The following is a 22,598-nucleotide window of genomic DNA, read 5'->3' as shown; positions in this document are numbered from 1 at the left end:
AACTTCCATACGACCCTGCAATCCCACTCTTGGGCATATAGCCAGACAAAACTCTACTTAAAAGAGACACATGCACCCGCATGTTCATTGCAGCCCTATTCACAATAGCCAGGACATGGAAACAGCCCAAATGTCCATCGACAGATGATTGCATTAGGAAGATGTGGTGTATATATACACGGTGGAATACTACTCAGCCATAAAAAGGAATGACATAATGCCATTTGCAGCCACATGGATGGAACTAGAGACTCTCATACTGAGTGAAATGAGTCAGAAGGACAACAAAAAAAAACCAGTTATATGATAACTGTTATACGATAACAGTTATATGATAACAGTTATAACTGGAATCTAATATCCAGCACAAATGAAACTTTCCATAGAAATGAAAATCATTGACTTGGAGAATAGACTTGTGGCTGCCTGACAGGAGAGGGAGGGAGCAGGAGGGGAGAACTTTGGGTTATCAGATACAACTTGGAATAGATTTACAAGGAGATCCTGCTGAGTAGCATTGAGAACTATGTTTAGATACTCATAATGCAACAGAACAAAGGGTGGGAAAAACATATATACATGTAAGAGTAACTTGATCCCCATGCTGTACAGCAGGAAAATAAATAAATAAATAAATAATGAAGCCACTGATCTGTGCCTGGACTGCTTCAGAGGGCTTTCTGTCTCATAGTGAGAACTCTGGTCTGAAGTACCAGGGGCAAGGACTCTGCACCTGGCACCCTATAAACATGTGAAATTAGATGAAGCACAAAGGAAAAAGTAAAAAAAAAAAAAAAAGATATTCTACACTAAGCCACTAGCAGTTCACCAATTACACTTTGGGGTATCCTACCCAAGCACTGGGTCCCACAAAAATTTCCAGTGCTTCCAGCTTTGGAAAGGGGTAGCAGAGAAGACGGCAGAGTAGAAGGACTTGAGCTCCCTTCCTCTCACATAAACACAAAATCACAACTAACTGTTGAGTAAGAATTGATACAAATGAATGGAGCCCATTGAGCTAATACAGTGGAAACCAACCTCACAAAACGGCTGGAGACAAAAGTATAAACTTCCATCTCAGGAAGCTTGAAAAGGAACAAAAACTACATAAGAAACAAGGTAAATAAAAAACAGAAAGATACAGGAAATATGTCCCATAAAGAAAGAAATCTGTAGTTTCATTGAAAAGTTTAATCAAAGTAAAAAGCCAGTAGGAGTAAGAATCAATAAAAAGGTAATAATATTAATTATACACATAAGATGCACAAAGAGGTGAATAACGATACACTCTGTAGGTATTAAGATGGTTAAAAACAGCACAATTTTATATCAATAAACTAGGTAAATATGGAGAAGGAAGTAGTTTCCAGAAGAACATAAACTTGTTGAAGCTGAAAAATATCCCCCTCATTCTTCAGGCTGGGAAAGGGAACATAGAGTAACTGAGAATCAAAGTTACTAGACAACGTTATTTCTTCCGCATTTGTGCAACGACAATAAACATATGCCATAATGACCTCATTTTTCAGTAATTCTGTTTTTTATCAACCATGCACCCAAGCCTGAAAGGCTGTTTCAACCTACGACAGGAAATACTCATTTGCTAAACGGTCACCATTTCAGGACAGTGTTCAGGCTCAGAGTAATCTCTGCCACTAATCTCCCCACTCAAACAGCAACCAGTCCACAACCAAACCCTACAATCTCCATCCCCTACACAGTATCCTTCAATAAGAATCTAAATATCTCAAAAAGCATGCACCTGGGAGTTCCCTCTGCAGCTCAGCAGGTTAGGAATGTGACTGCAGTGGAGAGGGCTGCTGTGAGGCACAGGCTTCATCCCAAGCCTGGTTTAGTTGATTAAAGATCTGGCAGCAGCTGTAGCAAAATTTGCAATACTTTGGTTATGGCTAAAAAGAAAAGACACTCTCTCCATGTCCCTGATCTATCTCTGTTTGTAGTTAGGATCATTTGTGCCTTATTTTAGATTCCACATATAAGCCATATCATATGGTATTTGTCTTTCTCTTTCTGACATACTTCACTTTGTATGACAATCTCTAGTTCCCACTATGCTGCTGCACCTGGCATTCTTCTGTCCTTTTATAGCTGAGTAGTATTCCTTTGAATATATGTATAACATCTTCCTAATCCATTCCCCTGTCGAAGGACATCAAGGCGGTTTCCATGACCGTGACCATGGTGAGCAGACTTGTGGTTGCCAAGGAAGAGCAGGTAGGGACTGGGATGGATGGAGAGTCTGGGGTTGGTGGATGAAAAGGGTGACATTTGGAATGGATGGGCAAGGGGGTCCTACTGTTCAGCACAGGGAACTGGCTATGACTGGGTCAATTTGCTGTACAACAGAAATTGAAGAAAATGTGCAAATCAACTGTAAGTTAATTTTTTAATTTTAGAAATTTTTTTAAAAGGTATGTACCTACTCTCCATTCCTGAGAGTCATGAGACGATTTTTGGAGAGCCCTCCCTCGCTACACCGACCCAATAACCTTGAGTTTGTCAGACTATAGGTAGGTTTCTGGTGGTCTGTGGCTCTTTCAGCTTTAACACTGAGGTTTTATAGACATACAGTTAAGTTGTGAGTCAAAGATTAATCTTAGGGAGATTTAGGATAACAAACATCATAACTGAGGGTTTCCTAAGTCGACTCGAAAAATAAACATTATTGGAGTCAAGACAGTAAAGGAAACTAGAGGTTAAATTTTCCGTGGAGATACTCAAATGGTTAGAGGTTGTCCTTGCTGATGACAAAGGTAGAGATGGAGAGACGATGTGGGATGCAGGAGCACAAGTCCTCAGGGCATGAGGAATAGCAGGGAGCTCAATGGGGCAGACAGCAGGGGCCGTAGCTGGAATGTCATGAATATCAAAAGTGAAGGATTGGGGACTGAGGAGGAAATAGAATATTTTGCAGAAGGTGACAGGGCTCCTTCCAACTCGGATGAATGCGTCTGGTGAGTGTTGATCAGAGACGACACATCCAGGCACTTTCTCCTATTTGTCTCATGTTTGAAACACATCACTAACTCCGGATACCTTTTCCAGTAATTAATTATATTCTACCCCATTTAAATCTCATGACCAGCCTATGAGATACCAATCCTTAGCCCCATTTATAGACCATGAACCTGACTCTCCAAGAGGGTAAACTATTTTCCTGACCTCATATACCTCCAACTGAACCCAGGTCACCTGAATTCAAAGGCCACACCTAATATTGCTCAGACTGCTTTTACAGGAAGGATCCCTTTTCCAAAAGCCCCCATGGATCAGTGATTTGGGGAAAGATCATACAACTAGGACCACTAAAAACATTAAATAAGGAAAAGTAATATACAAAAGCATAAATACAACTTTTAAATTATTGAAGCCAATACACCTAAATCAACATTCTCAAAATTCCATAACAGTGCTTAAGAGCTCCCTCCAATTTCTGTCTTTGCTGCATACCAGACTGATGACAAACACTTTGAGAACCAGCACCCTTCCTTGGGCTGCACTTTGAGTGACAGGGGACTGGGCTTCGTGTCTGCTTCCTGGCTCCTTTTACTCCATGGCTTTCCCCACTACCTGATGTCCGCAGTGAAAGGAACTCTTTTGTTTACACAGGTAAAATCAGAGCACAGATAACACTGACGTTGGTCCCAAACTCCAGACAACTTTCTCGTCAAAGAATTCTTTCTCCAAGTCTCTCGACAAAGTGTCCCTAAGGATCTTTGCAAATACACCTTTGGTTAGAAACTGGACCGTCCGCTGAAGCCACTTTAATGAGCCACGAGTCTACAAGCCATTTCTGTGGAACAAACTCAGGAATCCTCTTCTCACAGGGGAAGCAACAAAAGCCCAGGGGACTTGCCCTGTTCTATGAGAGCCTTCCTTCCCTCCCACCACACACACAGACACCCACCCTCACCCTGGCTGAAGGTCTGTAACTGGGCTCCTGGAGGAAGGGCGACAGTCGGCATTTCACACTCCCAGAGGTTCAGTGCACAGCTACTTGTAAACATAGTGGGAAACATCTCTCTATTAAGAGCTCTTCAGAATCCACATCAGCAGCTCTGGCTCTGAAAGGTGAGTCCAGTAGTCATGGGTCTTGTTTAAATAATTTCAAATTTGATGGCTTCATTGAGAAATTAAAAGGAAACCAAACTCTCTCAACAACTTTCGTTCTTGACCCCTGTGGAACTGTGGCCTCAGCAAGGTTTGTACCACAGAAAGGTCCTTCTGGGCCCTGAAACCAGGCTGCTCAGGAGACCCCAGGGAAGTGTGGATGGTCTCAGCAGCCACAGTCACAGTGAAACTTGTGTAGCCACAGCCGTGAACAGGAAATCAGACAGCAATGCCCTGGTGTTCAGTTTGGATGAGGCACAGAGCCCCGTGTCCCCTGTTGTCAACAAAAGGGACCCACCCCCTGAAGGAAAGGCTGGGGGAGAGTTAGAACCCCTGTGCCAGGTTGGGGGGCAGGAATGGGATGTCATGATGCAATACGCTAGAAAGAACCAGGGTAACCAGTGGAGAGGAAGGGAGGGACCAGAAGCAGGTGTCATATTGTGCAGTGACCATGAACACCAGACCCCAGAACTGAGACGGCATCAGACACGGTACTCCCTGTCTAAAATGCTCTAAAATGCTCCTAAAACATTTTAAATCATTAAAGATCTATCAACACTTTATCTTGAACAAAAATAGTTTCATAAAAATTTACTTAGCTCTGATGGGTATGAGCAGACACCTCTGAGTATTTTATAGATATCATTTCTCTTAACCTGAAAACAATGCTGCATTATAGGGACAATTATTCCCATTTTACAAATGGAAAGACATGGGAATGAGAGAGATTGAAGGTCAGGGGCAAGTGAAAACACTGGCCACTAGGACTCCCAGGATTTGCATCTTCTCTCTCCAGCCTCCGTGATGCTGTCACAGAGACAGAAGCCAACAGTGAAGGCACGGTTGACCCCACTGAACTCTGCTTGGGTCAGAGGGCAAAGAGCACACATGCTGCCCAGTGCTTGGTCCCATTCCTCAGACCAGAGCCTGTTCATAGGCTGACCGGAGAATGGTGAGGGATCTGAAAGCTATGCCCCAGGTGGAATGCCCAAAGGATCTATGGGGTCTTACTTTTGGAAAAGGGAAGGCAGTAGGTGTGTGCTGGCTCTATTCAGGTATTTCAGTGTTTTGATGTAGAAAGGAGGTGATTTGTGCCGTTGATGTCATGGGGGATGAAGTGCTATGACTAGAGATTTGTCATGATAGAGCTAACACCCTTGGTAGTACGTTAGCCTGTCACTAGAGTAATTTAAATTTAGTTTATAAAGATTAATGAAACAGATCAAACCCATTCCTTCCTTTTGCTTTTGCTTTTTTTTCTTTTTTTTTTTTTTTTCTTTTTCAGGGCTGCAGCCCATGCCACAGCAATGCTAGATCTAAGCCATGTTTGAGGTCTGTGCTACAGCTCATGGCAATGCCTGATACCTTAACCAACTGGGCGAGACCAGGGATAGAATCCACATCCTCATGGATACTGGTTGGGTTCATTAACCACCGAGCTGTGATGGGAACTCTGAGGCATGCATTTAGAAAGGCCATTAGTGATATTTTTGAAGTTTCATTATGCCATACTAAGGACCTGGGCATATATTCCATCCGGAATTTCAGTTATCGAGATAATTAAGAAATTGGGAAACAGTTTGTGATACATTTTAGTGAAAATGTGAATAACTACAAGTAATATGTAAGGTGATTAAAAATGTAAATCTATTTCTATATGCCAGAAAATTAAATAAAAATAATGGTTATACTTAAAATTTTATGCTGAAAGTTTTTAGAGCACTAAAATAAATCACAATTTTTGTATTTTATAACATTTGAAAGGATTTAAAATTATTTGCATAATTCTGTTTTCTCATTCTGATAAATACTTCTTCTGTAACTTTTCCTGAATTTTTAGTATACCCTGAAACTATTGCTTAGGACTGCAGTAATTATTCCAGGTCATCCTTTATAATTTATCATCTATTCTGATTTGTCAGGACTGCTTGAAACAAAGAAACACTGCCTCTGTCACGACCAAATGGCAAAAACTAGAAAAGGTATTAAACTCTTTAGTGAAACTGTAACCAAGAACTCAACAAAACCGTGAACAATGGTTGTGTATTTTTACCATTGCAAGTCATGGGGATTCATTTGCATTGGAGCACAGAAGATAACTCTTAAGAAAAAGTATCTAGCAATGGGATTATTTTTAAACCATACCATGGAGTTCCCACGGTGGTGCAGTGGGTTAAGAATCTGGCAGCAGTGGCTTAGGTGGTGGTGGAGGTCGAGGTTCAATCCCAAGTCCGGTGCAGTCAGTTAAAAAATCTTGTGGTGCTGCTGCTGTAGCCTAGGTCACAGCTGTGGCTCAGATTCAGTCCCTGGCCTGGGAAGCTCTGTTTGCCATGGGTGCAGCCATTAAAAAAAAGTCATATTTTTGGAATGTTCTTCTCCATATGCTCTGTCCCTTTTGCAAAATTACCAGTTCTGATGAGCAAAAAGTTGGCAATGGTTACATGTCAAAAATCAGTGGGTGACTAATGTCCAGCACTCCATGCAATCTCAAGCGGATCTCAGAAACTAGGCATGTGCGGAAGGATGTCATAAATTTCCCATTGAAAGGTAAAGAAAAATAGTTGTATTAAAGTTTTATAAATACTTTTATAAAATCTCAATTAAAACAGATAAAAGGGGAAAATTCATAACATAAATTACCAAATTTACAACAGTTGACTCATGTGTCTACAGCCAGACTGGAGAAGAATAATTTGAATTGTCCAGGATTTTTGAATTATATGAATATATGATTTTTACTTACAAACAACCTAAGCCATTAATTTACTTATCCTGCAATTATGCAACTTCCATACACTAATGAAAAGTTCACCGTCTTTCTCCTCTGAAAGACCTGGATTCTCTGGACAGGGAAGCTAAATTGTTTTCATTTTGTGTTCCCCACTGCATCCTTATCACACTAATCAGAAACAAATTGACCTCATAAGCCCTCTCAGCATATTTTATATCCAAACACAGGTTATGTCTTACACAGGGACAGAACACACACTGACTGAGGAGAGTGTTTATAAATTGGGGACAGTGTAATACTGTTAACAACCAAAAAACACACAAAATGAAACACAACCTAGTGCAAAGAATGGGAATCTAGGCATCTTCAAGGCACGATGTCAAGCCATGGGAAAGTGTTCTCCTTAACCCTTGGAAGTCAGAGAAGACTTTGGAGAGAGAGGACCTTGAACAAGGAGTGGAGGTCACCCAGAGTACTGAGAGGATGGGAGCTCTTCGAGGGGGAGAAAAAGCAGCAAAGGCAAAAGAGCAGAGCGCATGGGGGAACTCGTGTGCGTGGGGGCACTGTAAAGAGCTCAGGAAGGTTGGATCAGTGCAGGGGTAGGATGGGACCATCCCAAGGGACAAGCAACGTGTCACAGGCAGGAGGGACCTCAGAATGTGTGCACTGTGCTGCACTCAACAGGTCAGGGTGCATCCTGGAGGCTGGAGGAAGTGCTGAAAGATGAAAAGAACCTCTTTGGTATCACTTGCTCTTTCCTATAGCAATGGACCACTTTGGGAGATAGACGGTAAATTTTAAGGGCATGAGAAAAATGCAGGGGAAGAGATCATTTAAGCAGAATAATGACCAGGGCCACAAGTAAAGTAAGGATATCAGAATGGAAGTGTGATGAGCACATAAAATAGGGAGGTAACTGTAGGTAAGATCAATAGGGTTTTATGAGATGTAGCTCATGAGAGGAAGAAGGCTAGGATCGCTCTCGGGTTTCAGACATGAGCGACTGGGTAGATTGTGCTGTCATTCCACAGATACAGAATATAGGCGGAGTGGTCCAAGGAAAGGATGGTTTGGTGCTGGAGGTATTTGTGGCATTTGCACCTGGAGACTTCCAAGAGAAAAGGGAAGCAATAGATCTAGACCTGCGGAGACAGATTTGCCTAGAAGGCAAGGTTGCAGAGGTGTTTTAAAAGAGATATTATACAAGGAATACAATGAAGCAGAGATCAAGAAAAGTAAGGTGGAATCATTCTTCTTTTATGCAAAGAGGAAAGAGGGAAAAATCATCTAGAGCACCATTTTTAGAAGCTGGAGAGAGGACGAAATTACTGTCAATGAGTATAAGGAATGACCAAGGACAACTGGAAATGTACAGAATGACACTATTTTTAACAAAGGAATATTCCCATTTCCCTCAACAGGAACAACCCACAGGAGAGATGGAGGCTGGAAACCACAGCAGTGTGACAGAGTTCATCCTTTTGGGGCTCACGGAGGATCCTGTGCTTGGTGTCATCTGCTTTGTGATATTTCTAGGCATTTATGTTGTCACCTTAGTAGGCAATGTCAGCATAATTCTTTTAATAAAAAGCTGTCCCCAGCTTCACACCCCCATGTACCTCTTCCTTGGCCATTTGGCTTCAGTAGACAGTGGTATTTCCACATCAGTCACACCAGTGATGCTTAGAGGACTCCTTAGACATGGAGTGGCCATCACAACCGCTGGCTGTGAGGCCCAGCTCCTTTCTGTGGTTTTCTTTGGGACAACTGATGGCTTCCTGCTGGCCACCATGGCCTATGATCGCTATGTGGCCATCTGCATGCCCCTGCTCTATTCCACCCACATGTCCCCAAGAGTCTGTGTCCTCTTACTGGGGGCTTCCTATCTGGGTGGGTGTGTGAATGCTTCGTTATTTACTAGTTGCTTGTTGAGTCTGTCTTTCTGTGGACCAAATCAGATAGACCACTTTTTCTGTGATTTTTCCTCTTTGTTGAAACTTTCCTGCTCAGATGTTTCTATTCTTGAAATTATCCCTTCCATATCTTCTGGGTCCATCCTTGTTGTCACAGGGTTTGTCATAGTTCTCTCTTACATCTACATCCTCTTCACCATCCTGAAGATGCCCTCCACTGAAGGAAGACACAAGGCCTTCTCCACCTGCACCTCCCACATCACAGCTGTTACTCTCTACTACGGAAGTATCACCTTCATTTACGTGATGCCCAAGTCCAGCTACTCCACTGACCAGAACAAGGTGGTCTCTGTGTTCTACAGTGTGGTGATCCCCATGCTGAACCCCCTCATCTACAGCCTCCGGAACAGAGATGTAAAGGAGGCCCTGAGGAAGACCACTCTCAGAGTATCTCAGTAGGACTCATTCTTGGCCTTTCAAGTGACCTGTAAACTGTTCTTCTTTTTTGCTTCATTCTACCAGTATCACACTACTGTGGGCTACCAGAGTCCTTAAAGTGAAATCACACTTCTAACCCTCTCGCTCATACTCCTGTAAACCGTTTGGGACACATGTTAAAAACAGAAATAATGATAGCAATAATTGTCACCATCGTGTATCAACACCTGTGGGTGCTTAGGACTTTTTCTTTCATTTCTTTAGCAAACAATAGTGTGTAGCCAACCCTGCTCTAAGCACAATGGGATACGAACTGGTTGCTTTCTCCCCAAAATCCTAAGTAGTCGTACTACCACTTCTCTTTTGGTCCTGAATCACCTGGGGGCACACAGACATGTAGATATCCAAAATCAGGCAGCTAGGAAGCTGGCGGACCAAGGTCTGAATCCAGAATGTCTGGGTCCAAACCACAAGGCCTCTTCATTTAGTTTTCACAGCAACCTCACGATGCTGGTATTATTAATTCACCTCCATTCACAGATGAGATTATTGAGAGAGTCTTGGAGAGTCAATAGTCTGTCTGGAGGCCGATGGACTCAAGTCCTCTGATTCCCTGCTCTTGCTCTACACTATAAGACTCGGTCAGGCCAATGACTTCAGCCCCGTTACTGATCTAGTGGATGTGACCAGGAGAAGCAAGCCTAAACTGTCCCTGTGGCTTCGTCTTTGGAACAAACTCTTCCCCCAACAAGGTCGAGGATGTCAAGAGCCCAAAACAAGGGTGAGAATGGGAAAACGGGATTGATTCCCATCCACAGGAAATCAGGTCTGGACACCACAATCATATGAATTGCCTGAAATCATATCCAAATTTAAGCACACGTTAAAAGTAAACTCCTTTTTGGTGTAATTGCAACTTCCTTATTTGTAGAGATTAAAAAGTGGATCTTTTCATTCTAAGCATTGTAATTTTATTAATTTATTTTTTATTGTTATTTCCCCCAACACACTTTTTTTTCCCACTGTACAGTATGGGAACCCAGCTCCACATCCACGTATACGTAAATTGTTTCTCCCATTGTCGTGCTGCATTTTAAGTAAATTAATGTCTTAACTCAACCATCGTTCCATAAGCTAGATTTATAAAGAAATCAATATACACACAAAAACCAGAACCATAGTCAAAGATTGTACTAAATGTATTTCTTGCATTGTAATAGTCCCTTTTTGTGTCATCACCATAGACTTGAATCGTGAGGACACAGTTTTTGCAGTATTAGAACTCTTAACAAAGGCAACTTTAAGCATGTGAAAACAAGACCCAGATCATAAAAGTTCTTCTCTCAGCATAGTGCAGTGAGAGAAGTGAGGCATGAAAAACACAATGTGAAATGTAACAAAATGGAAAATATTTATAATCTACTACCAAATAAAAAGTAGAGTATATATCATATTATTGCAAAATTGAAGTCGAACATATATAACAAACATGAAAAAGCACCACAGACAATTTAATGCACAGGAAATGATTCAATAGAGGGCAATGGAGCCATTATTCTCCATTCACAACATTATTTACAGAATCTGGGTGGTACGTTTGCCCCTTGTACCAACCTACTGGAAAACAAACCATCCTACACATCTGAACATCAACTTGATGCTCTCTTTTAATACAACTGGGACACTAACTGCATGGAGGTATGGCCAGACCTCACAGGCTTCAGAGCTCCATTCCAAAACACTGCCCTCCCTTCAACATGCATGCAAGTAAGGATTCCCCAGGGACCCACACTTCTGTCCAACGTGGATACAAAGTCAGGGCTTCCAATAACCTTCCCCCAGGTCTGATAATTTCCTGGAATGTCTCACAGAACTCAAAGAAATATTCACTTACACTTACCAGTTTATCACAAGAGATGTTGTAAAAGACAAATGAGCAGCCACATGCAGAGACACACAGCACCAGGTCTGGGGGCTTCCTAGGGCAGGAGCTTCTATCACCATGAAGCTGAAGAGCACCACCCTCCTGGTACACGGATCTGCTCACCGACATGGACCCTCTCCTCTCCATAGCTTAGCATTTGTATGGAGGCTAAGGATCAATATTAAGTCAGTTTCCAGCTCCTCCATTCTCCCTGAAGAATCAGAAGTGGAAATAAAGGCACAAACTTGTAATCATGGTTTGCCATTTTTGATGCATAGACCCCGGCTTGAAGCTGTCCTGGATCCTACCAAGAACTCTCAGAACAGAAGACACCCAAGCAATTCTAAAGGATTTAGGAGTCCTGTATCAGCAACCATGGTCCAAGACCAAATAATAGAAGAAAAGGTGAGGAGCATCTACCACTCCTGTCATCCAGGGAATTACAAGGGTTTTAGGAGCCCTCTGTCAGAGAGCAAAGATGTATTTATAGTGTGTAAAAGCTCACTAACTAATGTGCTGTTACGGACCCCGCACAGCAAAATGATCATCAAAGAACAAATCTATTGGAACAGTACTAGAATCCCATTCGGTCATTAATAACTACTCAATCCATCACCATATCACATGAAAGTGTCCTCCAAGATGAAGCTATTCCAGTTGGCAGGCTTCCGGTTGACCTTGTCAGCTTCTAAAGGCAGGAATGGTCTCGGCAACACATCACTTCATGCTTTCATGCAAATGACAGAATTGAGCCAAGAGACAGAATCATCACTTGCTTTGAGCCTCTTCCAGATGTTACTCCAACACTGGATTGTGGCACACAGCACTGGTGACTGTCCTGTAAAAGTTCCAGGTGCATCCTGACTCCCATGACCTCCTGGAACTTAGGTATGGGAACTCTGCGTTCTGAGTACCAAGACTAGCTTTCTCTGGATGTGGGGACCCATAACTCAGAGGTCAGAGTCTTCCCAGATCTCCTGTGTCTCACCTCAGGTCCATTTGAACATCAATAATGGAGAGTTGATTCAAGTCAAAGATCAGTGACAGACATTAATGCCCAAATCTGTTCAGACTGACATCTACCCCTTGGCACGTTCATGAGTAATTCAGGCAGAAGGTGGAACAGGGGCCTCAAACACTGATCATTCCTGCCAGTGTGAACTCAAAGCCCAAGACGAATATTTGATCAATTCCTTTACATACTGTTACAACCACGGATGTGGGACAGTCATCCATCTATTAATTTAAAAAGGACTGGTGGAGACTTTATGAAATTCTAGGAACCTCTAGGCAATGGATTTATGTTGATAAATGGAGCAGAGATAAACTGAGGAAAAGAACTGAGTTTCCAAGCAGTTCTATTTTGGTGGGGAAACTCTAGGGAATTTAAACAATATAAACACAGAACGTATAGGTGGTTGGAAGAGACAAGTGAACTGGGTTGATACGACTTATAAAGGGTAACTCTGGGGGTATGGATGGTGTTTCCATAAAGAGTGTGACCGAGGAAGGCCACCTGGAGGATGTGACAGTTGAGTAGAAAGTTGAAAGGTAAGAAACACCCATCAATATGGAGAGTGGGGGTGGGGAGGGGGTGCTAAACAGACAACTGCAAGGGCAAGGACCCTGATATTCTCCAAAAATAAAGAGACCATGGGAAACCAGGAGGAGAGGCATACACAGAAAGGATTGATTATGGGGAGGAACTTCATCAGCCATGTAACAGTGAATTTTACTCCAAAAAGTATGAGAATACACCAAATGGTTTCAAAATAGTTCTAACCTAATCTAATATTTTTAAAGACCTCTGGTTGTTATATGGAAAATGGATTATGAAAAGTTAGAGGAGTCTCTGACATAAACCATACAAATGCTTTCTTAGGTCAGGCACCCAAGGCATTAGCAATAAAAATAACAACAAATGGGAACTAATCAAACTCATTAGTTTTGCCCAGCAAATGAAAACATAAAACACCAAAAAGACCACCTATGGAATTGGAGAAAATAATTGCAAATGATGCAACTGACAAGGGCTTCATCTCCAAGATATACAAACAACTCAACAATAACAAAAAAACAAGCAATCCAATTGAAAAATAGGGAGAAGACCTAAATAGACATTTCTCCAAAGCAGACTCACAGATTCCCAGTAGGCACATGCAAACATGCTCAACATCACTAATTATTAGAGAAATAAAAAACTGCAGTGAGGTACCACCTCATACCAGTCAGAATAGCCATCAGTAATGAGTCTACAAAAAAATAAATACCGGAGAGGTTATGGAGAAAAGGAAGCCATCCCACACTTCCGGTGAGAATGTAAATTGCTACAACTACTACGGAAAACAGTAAGGAGGTTCCTCAGAAAGCTAAATCTACAACTATAATATGACCCAGCAACAGAACTATGCTCAATAGCCAACACTTGGGAATAGCCTAAATAGCTATTGACAGATGAATGGATTAAGAAGACAGGGTATAGGAGTTCCCGTCGTGGCTCAGTGGTTAACGAATCCGACTAAGAACCATGAGGTTGTGGGTTCAATCCCTGGCATTGCTCAGTGGGTTAAGGATCGAGCGTTGCCGTGAGCTGTGGTGTAGGTTGCAGACACAGCTCAGATCCTGTGTTGCTGTGGCTGTGGTGTAGGCTGGCGGCTACAGTTCCGATGCGACCCCTAGCCTGGGAACCTCCATATGCCATGGGAGCGACCCAAGAAATGGCCAAAAGACAAAAAAAAAATTAAAAAAAAAGAAGACAGGGTATATATACACAATGGAAAACTACTCAGACATAAAAAAGAACAAAATGATGCCATTTGCAGCAACACGGATGCAACTAGAGATTGTCATACTGAGAGAAGCAAGTCAGAGAGACAAGTACAATATATTACTTACATGTGGAATTTAAAATATGGCACAATGAACCTATATACAAAACAGACATAGAGAACAGACTTGTTGGTGGCAAGGGGAAGGGAAAGGGGGAAGGGTGAGCAGGGAATTTGGAGTTGGTAGATGCTAACTATTACATTTAGAATGGATGCACAGTGAGGTCCTACTGTGCAACACAGGGAACTAAATCCAGTCTCTTGGGATAGACAGACCATAATGGGAGATAATATAAGAAAAAGAAGGTATATACATGTATGACTGGGTCAGTATGCTGTACAGCAGGAATTGGTAAAACATTGTAAATCAAACATACTTAAGCAAAAAAAAAAGAAAATTTTAAATAAAATTTAAAAATTATTTTTTAAAATGTAGTGACGTAAAGAGTCAAAGTGTAAGATGGTGGTGCGCTCAGCTATGGCAGTTGCTCTGTAGTTAGAGAGATATTCACCTACTCAAGATACAGTTCAGGTAAGGGCCACACGTGCCGAAGGATTATTGTGGGATATTAAAAATAAAAGAAGAAATTGAGGAGACCTCAGAAATTTTGGCATTAGATTATTCAGTGAAAGTGAATAGGATGTCAGGTATTAGCTGAAGAAAAGGGATACACAGATTATCTATGTCTGCATAAGAAGTCACTCAAACAACCTATTGCCTTTGGAATGGATTAGCAATGAGATCCTGCTGTGTAGCACTGGGAACTATGTCTAGTCACTTACGATGGTGTTGCGGAAACTGCAAAAACCATGGCAATGGAAGGAGACAAACAGCACTCAGAGATATGGAAAAGCAAGGTTTATTCAGCACCTGTGTGGGCTCAGAGGAGTCACCTCCAGAGTCTGAGCACCAGGTCTTTGTTCTTAGTAACTTTTATACACTATGAGGTCTAGATTTTCCCATGTAAGCATCCCAGACCTCCCCCAATCCCCAAGCAGACAGTGTTCCTCCCTAAGAAACTGAGCAAGCAAGGTTACAGAGGTGGAACTGATAAGCAATGCTGGGTGCCTGATTAGCCGGGCTGCTGGCTTGGACAGAGAGCACACAGTTGTTACATTATTACAAGAAGGGTGGCATAGTGATGAGCACAGCTGGAAAGGCTTGCAGCTGCCTTCTTAGCCAAGGGGGGGGTTGTTCTTTATTTAAAACTCCATTTCACCCCCCCTCATGATGTTCAGGGTGCATCTGCATCCTTTACAGATCATCATCAGTCATAACCCTTTGGTAGCCTCTGATAAGTAGCAGGTGGAAGGATGTTTTTCTTTCAACCATGGTTTTTATAAAACCTTTTATAATATTTATCAGGAGAGGTACAAGGCAGGGAACAAATAGGCACCCTGCAAGTATAACCATGATTATTCCAACCATTGTCTTAATTCCTCCCAACCAAGAGAACCATTTACCAAAGAGACTGTCTGCATCCCATCCTTTCCAAGCTTGTACAGGTACATGGGCAAGTTTAGTCATGCAGTCAGCAATTTCTTCTACCACCTTTCCGGGTCATTTTTTGTAGACAGCAATTACTTAAGTTAAATTTTCCACAAACCCCTCCTTCAGAAGCAAGTAAATAATCCAAGGCCAAGTGATATTGGTAGATTGCACTGTGCATTTTAGTTTGTTGTTGGGCCAATATAGTCAAGGCCCTTGCAGTGTCATTTGTTATAAGTTCCAAAACCGCCTGTAGTCTGATGATGCGGTTCAGCATATAGATAGGGGTGCGATATCCCCAAGAGCCATCCTCTGCCCAGGTGGCAGGCCCATAATATTGAATTATTCTTTCTGGGGGCCATTCATCATCTTTCCAGTCTCCAATTTGGAGAGCCCTCTGGTCTCTCAGGGCACCCTGTGCCCTGTATATAGGAACTCCCAGTTGCTCCCCTAGTGACAGCGGGAGCAGGAAGAAGGAAGGTCTAATTTTTCCCAGTACCATATGCCCCAGCCCAATTGGGGGGGGAGTATGGAATAGGACATTTTTTCACAAATCTAATATAATCCCTTTGGTGCCCGCCATTGGATATTAGCACTGTCAGAGGTGTCTTCCCATGCCTGTCAGAGGTGGGAAAAATTGGACAGGGGATTAGGCTTGGGCTCTGAGAGGTTGGAGGATAACCACCATTGAGTATTTGGGGCAGTCAGATTATAATACCTCAGGCCTAAACATGTTAGGCTTCCAACTGAAACATTAAACCATCCTCCCTGCCTCGCAAGACAATTTTTCCCTATGTTAGCAGTTCTGAGGAGCCATACCCCATTGGTGAGTTAGGGGTATGCAGTCTCATTATGAGGCTCTAATGGGTCCCGTTCTCTGGCTTGCCAAGGCCAGTGGTATCCTGTGTTCATTCCCCTGCATATGTAACAAGAGGAGACCTTGAGAGTTTGTGCAATAGTTTCTGCCAGGGCTAAGAACAAGTTCTTAGTTGTGGCTGGAATGGGAGGTGGGGTATTTTTTATCTCTTCATAAAAGGAATGAAAGACCCTGTGAGAGGCAGCTTGGAGTGCAAACATGATTCTCTGGAAATGTAGCACAGCTCCAGGGTCTAGGCCTCTTCTGTCAATGCAAATGCTTATTTTGAAACCCTCCTTCCATTTGGGTTCACAGGCAGCTGATTCCTCAAGCTTCAGCCGTGCGTTGACTGACCAGCTTCCGGTGTGGTCAGGGCAGGGCTTTGAGGTCGGTGTCTCCTCCTCTGTATTGTCAGGCAAAGAGGTCTCTCCAGATCGAGGGCAGTCTCCCACTCTCCACAGTCATCAGCTGGGCCAGCCAGTTTAACTCTGGAATGATGGATCCAAGCATATAGTCCTGTTTCTTTAAGAGCAGTGGGCGTGGCTAGAATTACAGTATAGGGGCCCTTCCATACCGGCCTCAAAGAATCCATTTTCCAATCCTTTATCCACACCTGGTCCCCCCACCTTGTGGGGGTGTACTGTTATACCTAAGGACACAAGTATTCTGTCTGTGACCCATTTATGTATCTGAGAAATAGTGAGCCCCAGTCCTTATAATTGTTTATGTAATTCCAAGTCTCCCAACTCCCTGGTGTTTCCTTTTAAACTGATTAGTGGAGGTGGCCTCCCATATAAGATTTCAAATGGTGAGAATCCTATTCCCGCTCGGGGTGAGCATCTCACTTTTAGGAGGGCCACCAGCAACATGTCTACCCAGGGCAAGCCAGTTTCCTGACATAACTTTGCCAGGGTCTGTTTAAGGGTTCCGTTCATGCGTTTTACTTTCCCTGAACTTTGAGGGCGATAACCAGAATGTAGTTTCCGTCGGATCTGTAAAGCTTTTGCCACCTGTGGTACTGTTTCGGCCACAAATGCCGGTCCATTATCTGACCTGATGGTCAGAGGCATTCCATATCTGGGAATAATGTCTCTCAGGAGTGCCTTGGTTACTTCCCTTGCCTTTTCAGTTCGGGTAGGGAAGGCCTCTACCCAATCTGAAAAAGTACAGATAAAAACTAGTAAATATTTGTACCCCTTACTAGGGGTGACCTCAGTGAAGTCCACTTCCATATCCTCAAATGGGGACAGACCACAGTGTTGTGCCCCAGCTGGTCTGTGGGGTGCCTGGTGGGCATTATTCTGCAAACAGGTTATGCATCTTTGGGAGACAGAGGAGCAGAGTGCAGGAAGATGAGCAATGAGATAGTACCAGCCCAGTAGGGTCTCTAAGGCAGTTTTGCCCATGTGGGTTAGCTCATGTTGTTGGTGGACTAGTTTGTAGGCCAGCTGTTCTGGAACATAAATTCAGTGGTCCCATGTGACCCACCACCCCGTCTTAGTTTTAGTTCCTCCTTTTCTCCTTATTCATTTTTTTTTTTTCCTCTGGAGAATATCTGGAGACAGCTGGCACTTATGGGGCCAGCAAGACCTTAGGTTTGTCTGGCTGTTGTCCCCGGGCTGCCTGTCTGGCAGCTGCATCAGCACTACGGTTTCCTTTTGTCACTGGGTCATCCCCCTTTTGGTGGCCTTTACAGTGGATAACTGCAGCTTCTTTAGGTTCCCATACTGCCTCTAGGAGCTTTAAGATTTCAGCCTGGTTTTTAATCCCTTTTCCTTCAGCAGTGAGGAGTCTTCTTTCTTTATATAAGGCTCCATAAACATGCAAAGTTGCAAAGGCATATCGTGAGTCGGTATAGATATTAACTCACTGGTCTTGGCTGAGTTCCAGTGCTCTGATTAAGGCCCATAATTCTGCTCTCTGTGCTGACTAGTCTTGAGGAAGCACCTCTGCTTCTATTACTTTTAAGTCAGATACCACAGCATATCCTGCCATCCTTTTTCTATCCTCCAAAAAGCTGCTGCCATCAGTATATAAACCAGGTCAGGATTTTGGAGTGGTTTATCAGTCAAGTCAGGCCTGCTGGAAAACACCTCATCTAGTACCTCCAGGCAGTTATGGTCTGGGGACCCCACTTCATCTGGCAGAAAAGTAGCTGGGTTCAGAGTTCGTACCACCTCCAGTTTTACCCATGGATTTTCACATAGTAACCCTTGATAAATTGAGTCATTCGTGCATGTGTGAGCCAATGGTGGCCCCTGGTATCCATTAGGCTTTACAACTGAGTGTGGGACTTTAACATTGAGGTTTTGTCCCAGAGTCAACTTGTCAGCCTCTCTCACCAACAAGGTGGTAGCTGCCAGCGCTTGGAGACAGGGAGGCCATCCAGCTGCAACTGAGTCAATTTGTTTAGACAGATATGCCACTGGCCTCTGCAAAGGCCCAAATTCTAGAGTTAAGACTCCCAAAGCCATTCCATTTTTCTCATGAACAAAAAGGTTAAATCCTCAGGTAACATCAGGAAGTCCCAAGGCTGGAGCCTCAGTGAGTTTGGTTTTGATTGTCTGAAATGCTGTCTCCTGGCTTGGTCCCCATTCAAGGGGAGCCTTTTCTTCCCCTTTTAGAGCCTCATACAGAGGCCTGGCCAAGTCTGAAAACCCAGAGATCCATATCCAGCAGAATCCTGCTGCCCCTAGGAACTCACAAACCTTCTGGCAGGTGGTAGGGACAGGAATGGCACAAACTGCCTTTCTTTCAGTGCCCAGCATTCGTTGGCCCTGCATGATGTTAAAGCCCAGATACTTGACTTGTTTTTTTACAGATTTGTGACTTTTTCTTTGATACCTGATACCATGCCTCCGTCAGTAGGGAAAGGAGAGCTCTTGTTTCCTCTAGGCACTGAGCCTCCGTGGTGCCATCCAGTAAGAGGTTGTCAACACATTGTAGTAAAACACAGCTCAACTTTTGTCCAGGAAATTCAGCCATGTCAGCGGCTAGGGTTAGGGACGGCCAGGTGTAATGTGACTTTTGCTTCATTTATGGCTCTCAGGTCCTGAACTGGGCAGTAGTCTTGTGTTCCCGGTTTTTTTACGAGCAGTAAAGGGGTGTTCCAAGGGGACTGACATTTATTAACAGTCCGTGCTGAAGCAGCCTATCCAGGTGAACCTGGATTCCCAGTCGAGCTTCTCTGGAAATTGAGTATTGTCGTAGCTTTACCCCCTGAGCTTCAGGTTTTAGATCAATCAAGACAGGAGCATGGCATTTTGCCAGTCCTGGTGGATTTCCTTCAGCCCAAACCAATGGGTATTTAGTCTCTAGTTCTGGGGAAATGTCCCCATCTCTGAAGGGGAAGAGTACAAGCACCATTCCTCTTCCCTTTTTACAGCAAGAGCCATGATTAAAGGAGAGGGGGGTTCTGTCAATTTGAGTTGGGCTGATCCATCAGTAGAAAAGGAAATTTGTGCCTCCATTTTAGCCAGCAGGTCTCTTCCCATCAGGGGGACTGGGCAGTCAGGCAGGTAAAGAAATTCATGTATTATTTCATGGCCTCCTAACCAACATCGTTGAGGACCACAGAAGGGCCTGTGGGTTTGGTTACCTGTGGCCCCAACGATGGTGGTTTCTTTCCCCAAGAGGGGAGCTACAGCTTGTGTAACCACAGAAAGTTCAGCACCTGTGTCAACCATAAAGTCTATGGGGTGGCCCCCTACTTGAATTCTGACCATAGGCTCTCGGGGGCCCAGTTGGAGAGAGCCTGGTCCCCCCTAATCAGACTCAGCTAGGCCAATCAGATTGGGGCTGAATGGTTCAGATCGGTACCAGCTAGGTGGGGCCTTGGTCATTTTCTCAGGATGGTTGGGGCATTCATTTTTCCAATGCCCCTTTTCTTTGCAGTAAGTGCATTGGTCATGTTCCAGGGGACTCCTTTTCCCTGGCCTTGGGCCTTGTCCCCTACGGGGTGGTCCCACTGGGGGCACCGGTTTTGACAGGGTGGCTGCCATAAGAGTAACTTTTTGTTTTATTCTCTTTTCTGCATCACGGCGGGCCACCTGGTCTCGGTTAATAAAAACCTTGTTAATTTCCAACAGTTTAGCAGCATTCTCTCCTGCAAATCCTTCTAATTTCTGTAGCTTTTTAAATATATCTGATTGGGCTTGTCCCACAAAGGCAGCATTTATCATCTGTTGGTTCTCAGGGGCCTTGGGATCAAAAGGGGTGTAGATTCGGAAAGGCTCACATAGTCTCTCATAGAGTTTGCCTGGGCTTTTATTTGGCTCTTGTAGTATCTCACTGATCTTAGCTATATTAGTGGGCCTTTTAGCCCCAGCTTTTGCCCCCTGTAGGAAGGCCTGCCAGTACCTCTCTAGGTTACGTTTCCCTTCTTCAATGTCATAGTCCCGGTGGGGGTTTTCTTATGGGAAGGCTTCCCTCATCCAGTTTGCCAAATCTGCTCAATGCTCCGTATTGGCCTAAAGCCATTTTGGGGCTTCTGTTACAATTCGCCAGCGCTCTTCAGTGTCAAACAGAGTAAAAAGGAGTTGCCGGCAGTCTATCCAGGTGGGACAGTGTGTCTGGAAAATGAATTCTAAGAGATCAATTAGCACCTGAGGCTTTTCAGAATATGAGGGAGTATGGTGTTTCCAGTTGAGGAGATCGGCAGTGGAAAGGGGCTGGTAATAAAAAACTCATCTCCCCTCTTGTATGGTCCCATCGGGGACAAATTGCCATGGTCCCCGTGTCTCCCGTAAGGGCATTTGCAATGCTGGAGTGGCTGCTCCCTGAGCTGACCAGAGGCGCCTGCTCATAGGTTCTGGAGAATCTGGTTGTGGGGGTGACATTGCCTTGGGAACTTCAGAAGCAGAAGGAGGAGGAGAAACAGAAGACAGTGGGCTATCTGGCATCTGGGGACATTCGGCTCCCAGAGGTGGGGCCGGCAGCACATAAGGTGGTGGCATAGGGGGCGAGTCATCAGGTTCCCCTTGAAAAATATGTGGCACCTTTTTTTGAGACAAGGTTTTCTTCTTGGACTGGGCTACTAGCACCCTACACTGTCCCTGGTCTGTAGGGAAGAACCGAACCCATGGGGGCCTCAAATAGGCAATTTCCAACCATTGATCAATATACAGAAATTGGTCTGGGTGTCCAGGGTCCCCTGCTATAACATTATATACTGCTGCAACTGGGAACATATCTAAGATCCCTTCCGGAGGCCAGCCAACACCATAGGAGGGCCACTCTAGGGTACAGAGGGTACACAGTTTTCTAGGACTCAGTTTAATACCATAATCTCTAGAAAACCCTTTCTTAAAATTCTTAACCATATACTCTAAGACAGTGGGCTTGGAAGCCGATTTACCCATTGTGTGAAGTCCCACCGTGTGCTGGTGATGCAAGACAAAGAGTGAGGACAAGGCCTCAGGTAACAATTGCTTCGTCCACCTGACCGCTCCCCCGGCTGAGATATTTCAGGCACCTCTTCGCATAGGTGGGACTGTATAAACCCCAACGTCAGGATCCCCCCAAAGAGGGCCACCAGAAGCCATATGAGGGTCACCACGGAACCGCAGGTTAGGACTCACTCTGGCTCTGTAGTCCAAGGACGGTGGAGCATGGGCTCTTGTTCTCTCCAGTCACTCACACACACACACACCAGAATTGACAAGCCTCCCGATCCCAAGACAGCAAACCCTGACCTGAGTGACCCTTTGGTCACTGAGAGGTGATCAGTCTCTCCTTCCACTGTATGACAGGTGCTGACTCAGGCAGATGTCCCTGGGGCACTTGCCAGTTCAACGTCCTGTCCTGGAACCTGTCTCCACTCTCCTTCTGAGTCTGTTCGGGAAGCAGTGTGAGCCAAGGCCATCATGGCTGGAGTGAGGGTCTGGATCCAGCAAAATGGCCAGTGTGCACTATCCACCTGTCACCGGGCCAGCGACCATGGCCTCCCCCAGTTCCCTGACAATGGTGGCACAAGAAGCCAGCTCGGTTGTCGGCTTCCCGGCTAATGCACCAAAAATGTTGTGGAAACTGCAAAAACCATGGCAATGGAAGGAGACAAACAGCACTCAGAGATATGGAAAAGCAAGGTTTATTCAGCACCTGTGCGGGCTCAGAGGAGTCACCTCCAGAGTCTGAGCACCAGGTCTTTGTTCTTAGTAAATTTTATACACTACGAGGTCTAGATTTTCCCATGTAAGCATCCCGGACCTCCCCCATCCCCAATCAGACAGTGTTTCTCCCTAAGAAACTGAGCCAGCAAGGCTACAGAAGTAAAACTGATAAGCAATG

The 22,598-nt window shown here is 44.1% G+C and overlaps 1 protein-coding gene and 1 pseudogene across 1 annotated transcript; one reads left to right on the top strand and one right to left on the bottom strand.

Moving 5' to 3' along the window:
• LOC110255358 overlaps positions 1 to 22,598 on the bottom strand; it is a 218,355-nt pseudogene that overhangs the window by 57,861 nt on the left and 137,896 nt on the right.
• LOC100522451 (olfactory receptor 491-like) lies at positions 8,302 to 16,796 on the top strand. The gene is made up of 3 exons (XM_021102707.1): positions 8,302 to 9,230; positions 9,850 to 9,994; positions 16,626 to 16,796. Exons 1-3 carry the CDS (start codon positions 8,302 to 8,304, stop codon positions 16,794 to 16,796), a joined length of 1,245 nt encoding a protein of 414 aa, XP_020958366.1.

Source organism: Sus scrofa, chromosome 9 (genome assembly GCF_000003025.6).
Source record: "Sus scrofa isolate TJ Tabasco breed Duroc chromosome 9, Sscrofa11.1, whole genome shotgun sequence".
In the NCBI taxonomy this organism is placed as follows: Eukaryota; Metazoa; Chordata; class Mammalia; order Artiodactyla; family Suidae; genus Sus; species Sus scrofa.
The sequence above is the reverse complement of the archived record's forward strand: the minus strand, read 5'-3'. Positions and strand labels throughout refer to the sequence as shown.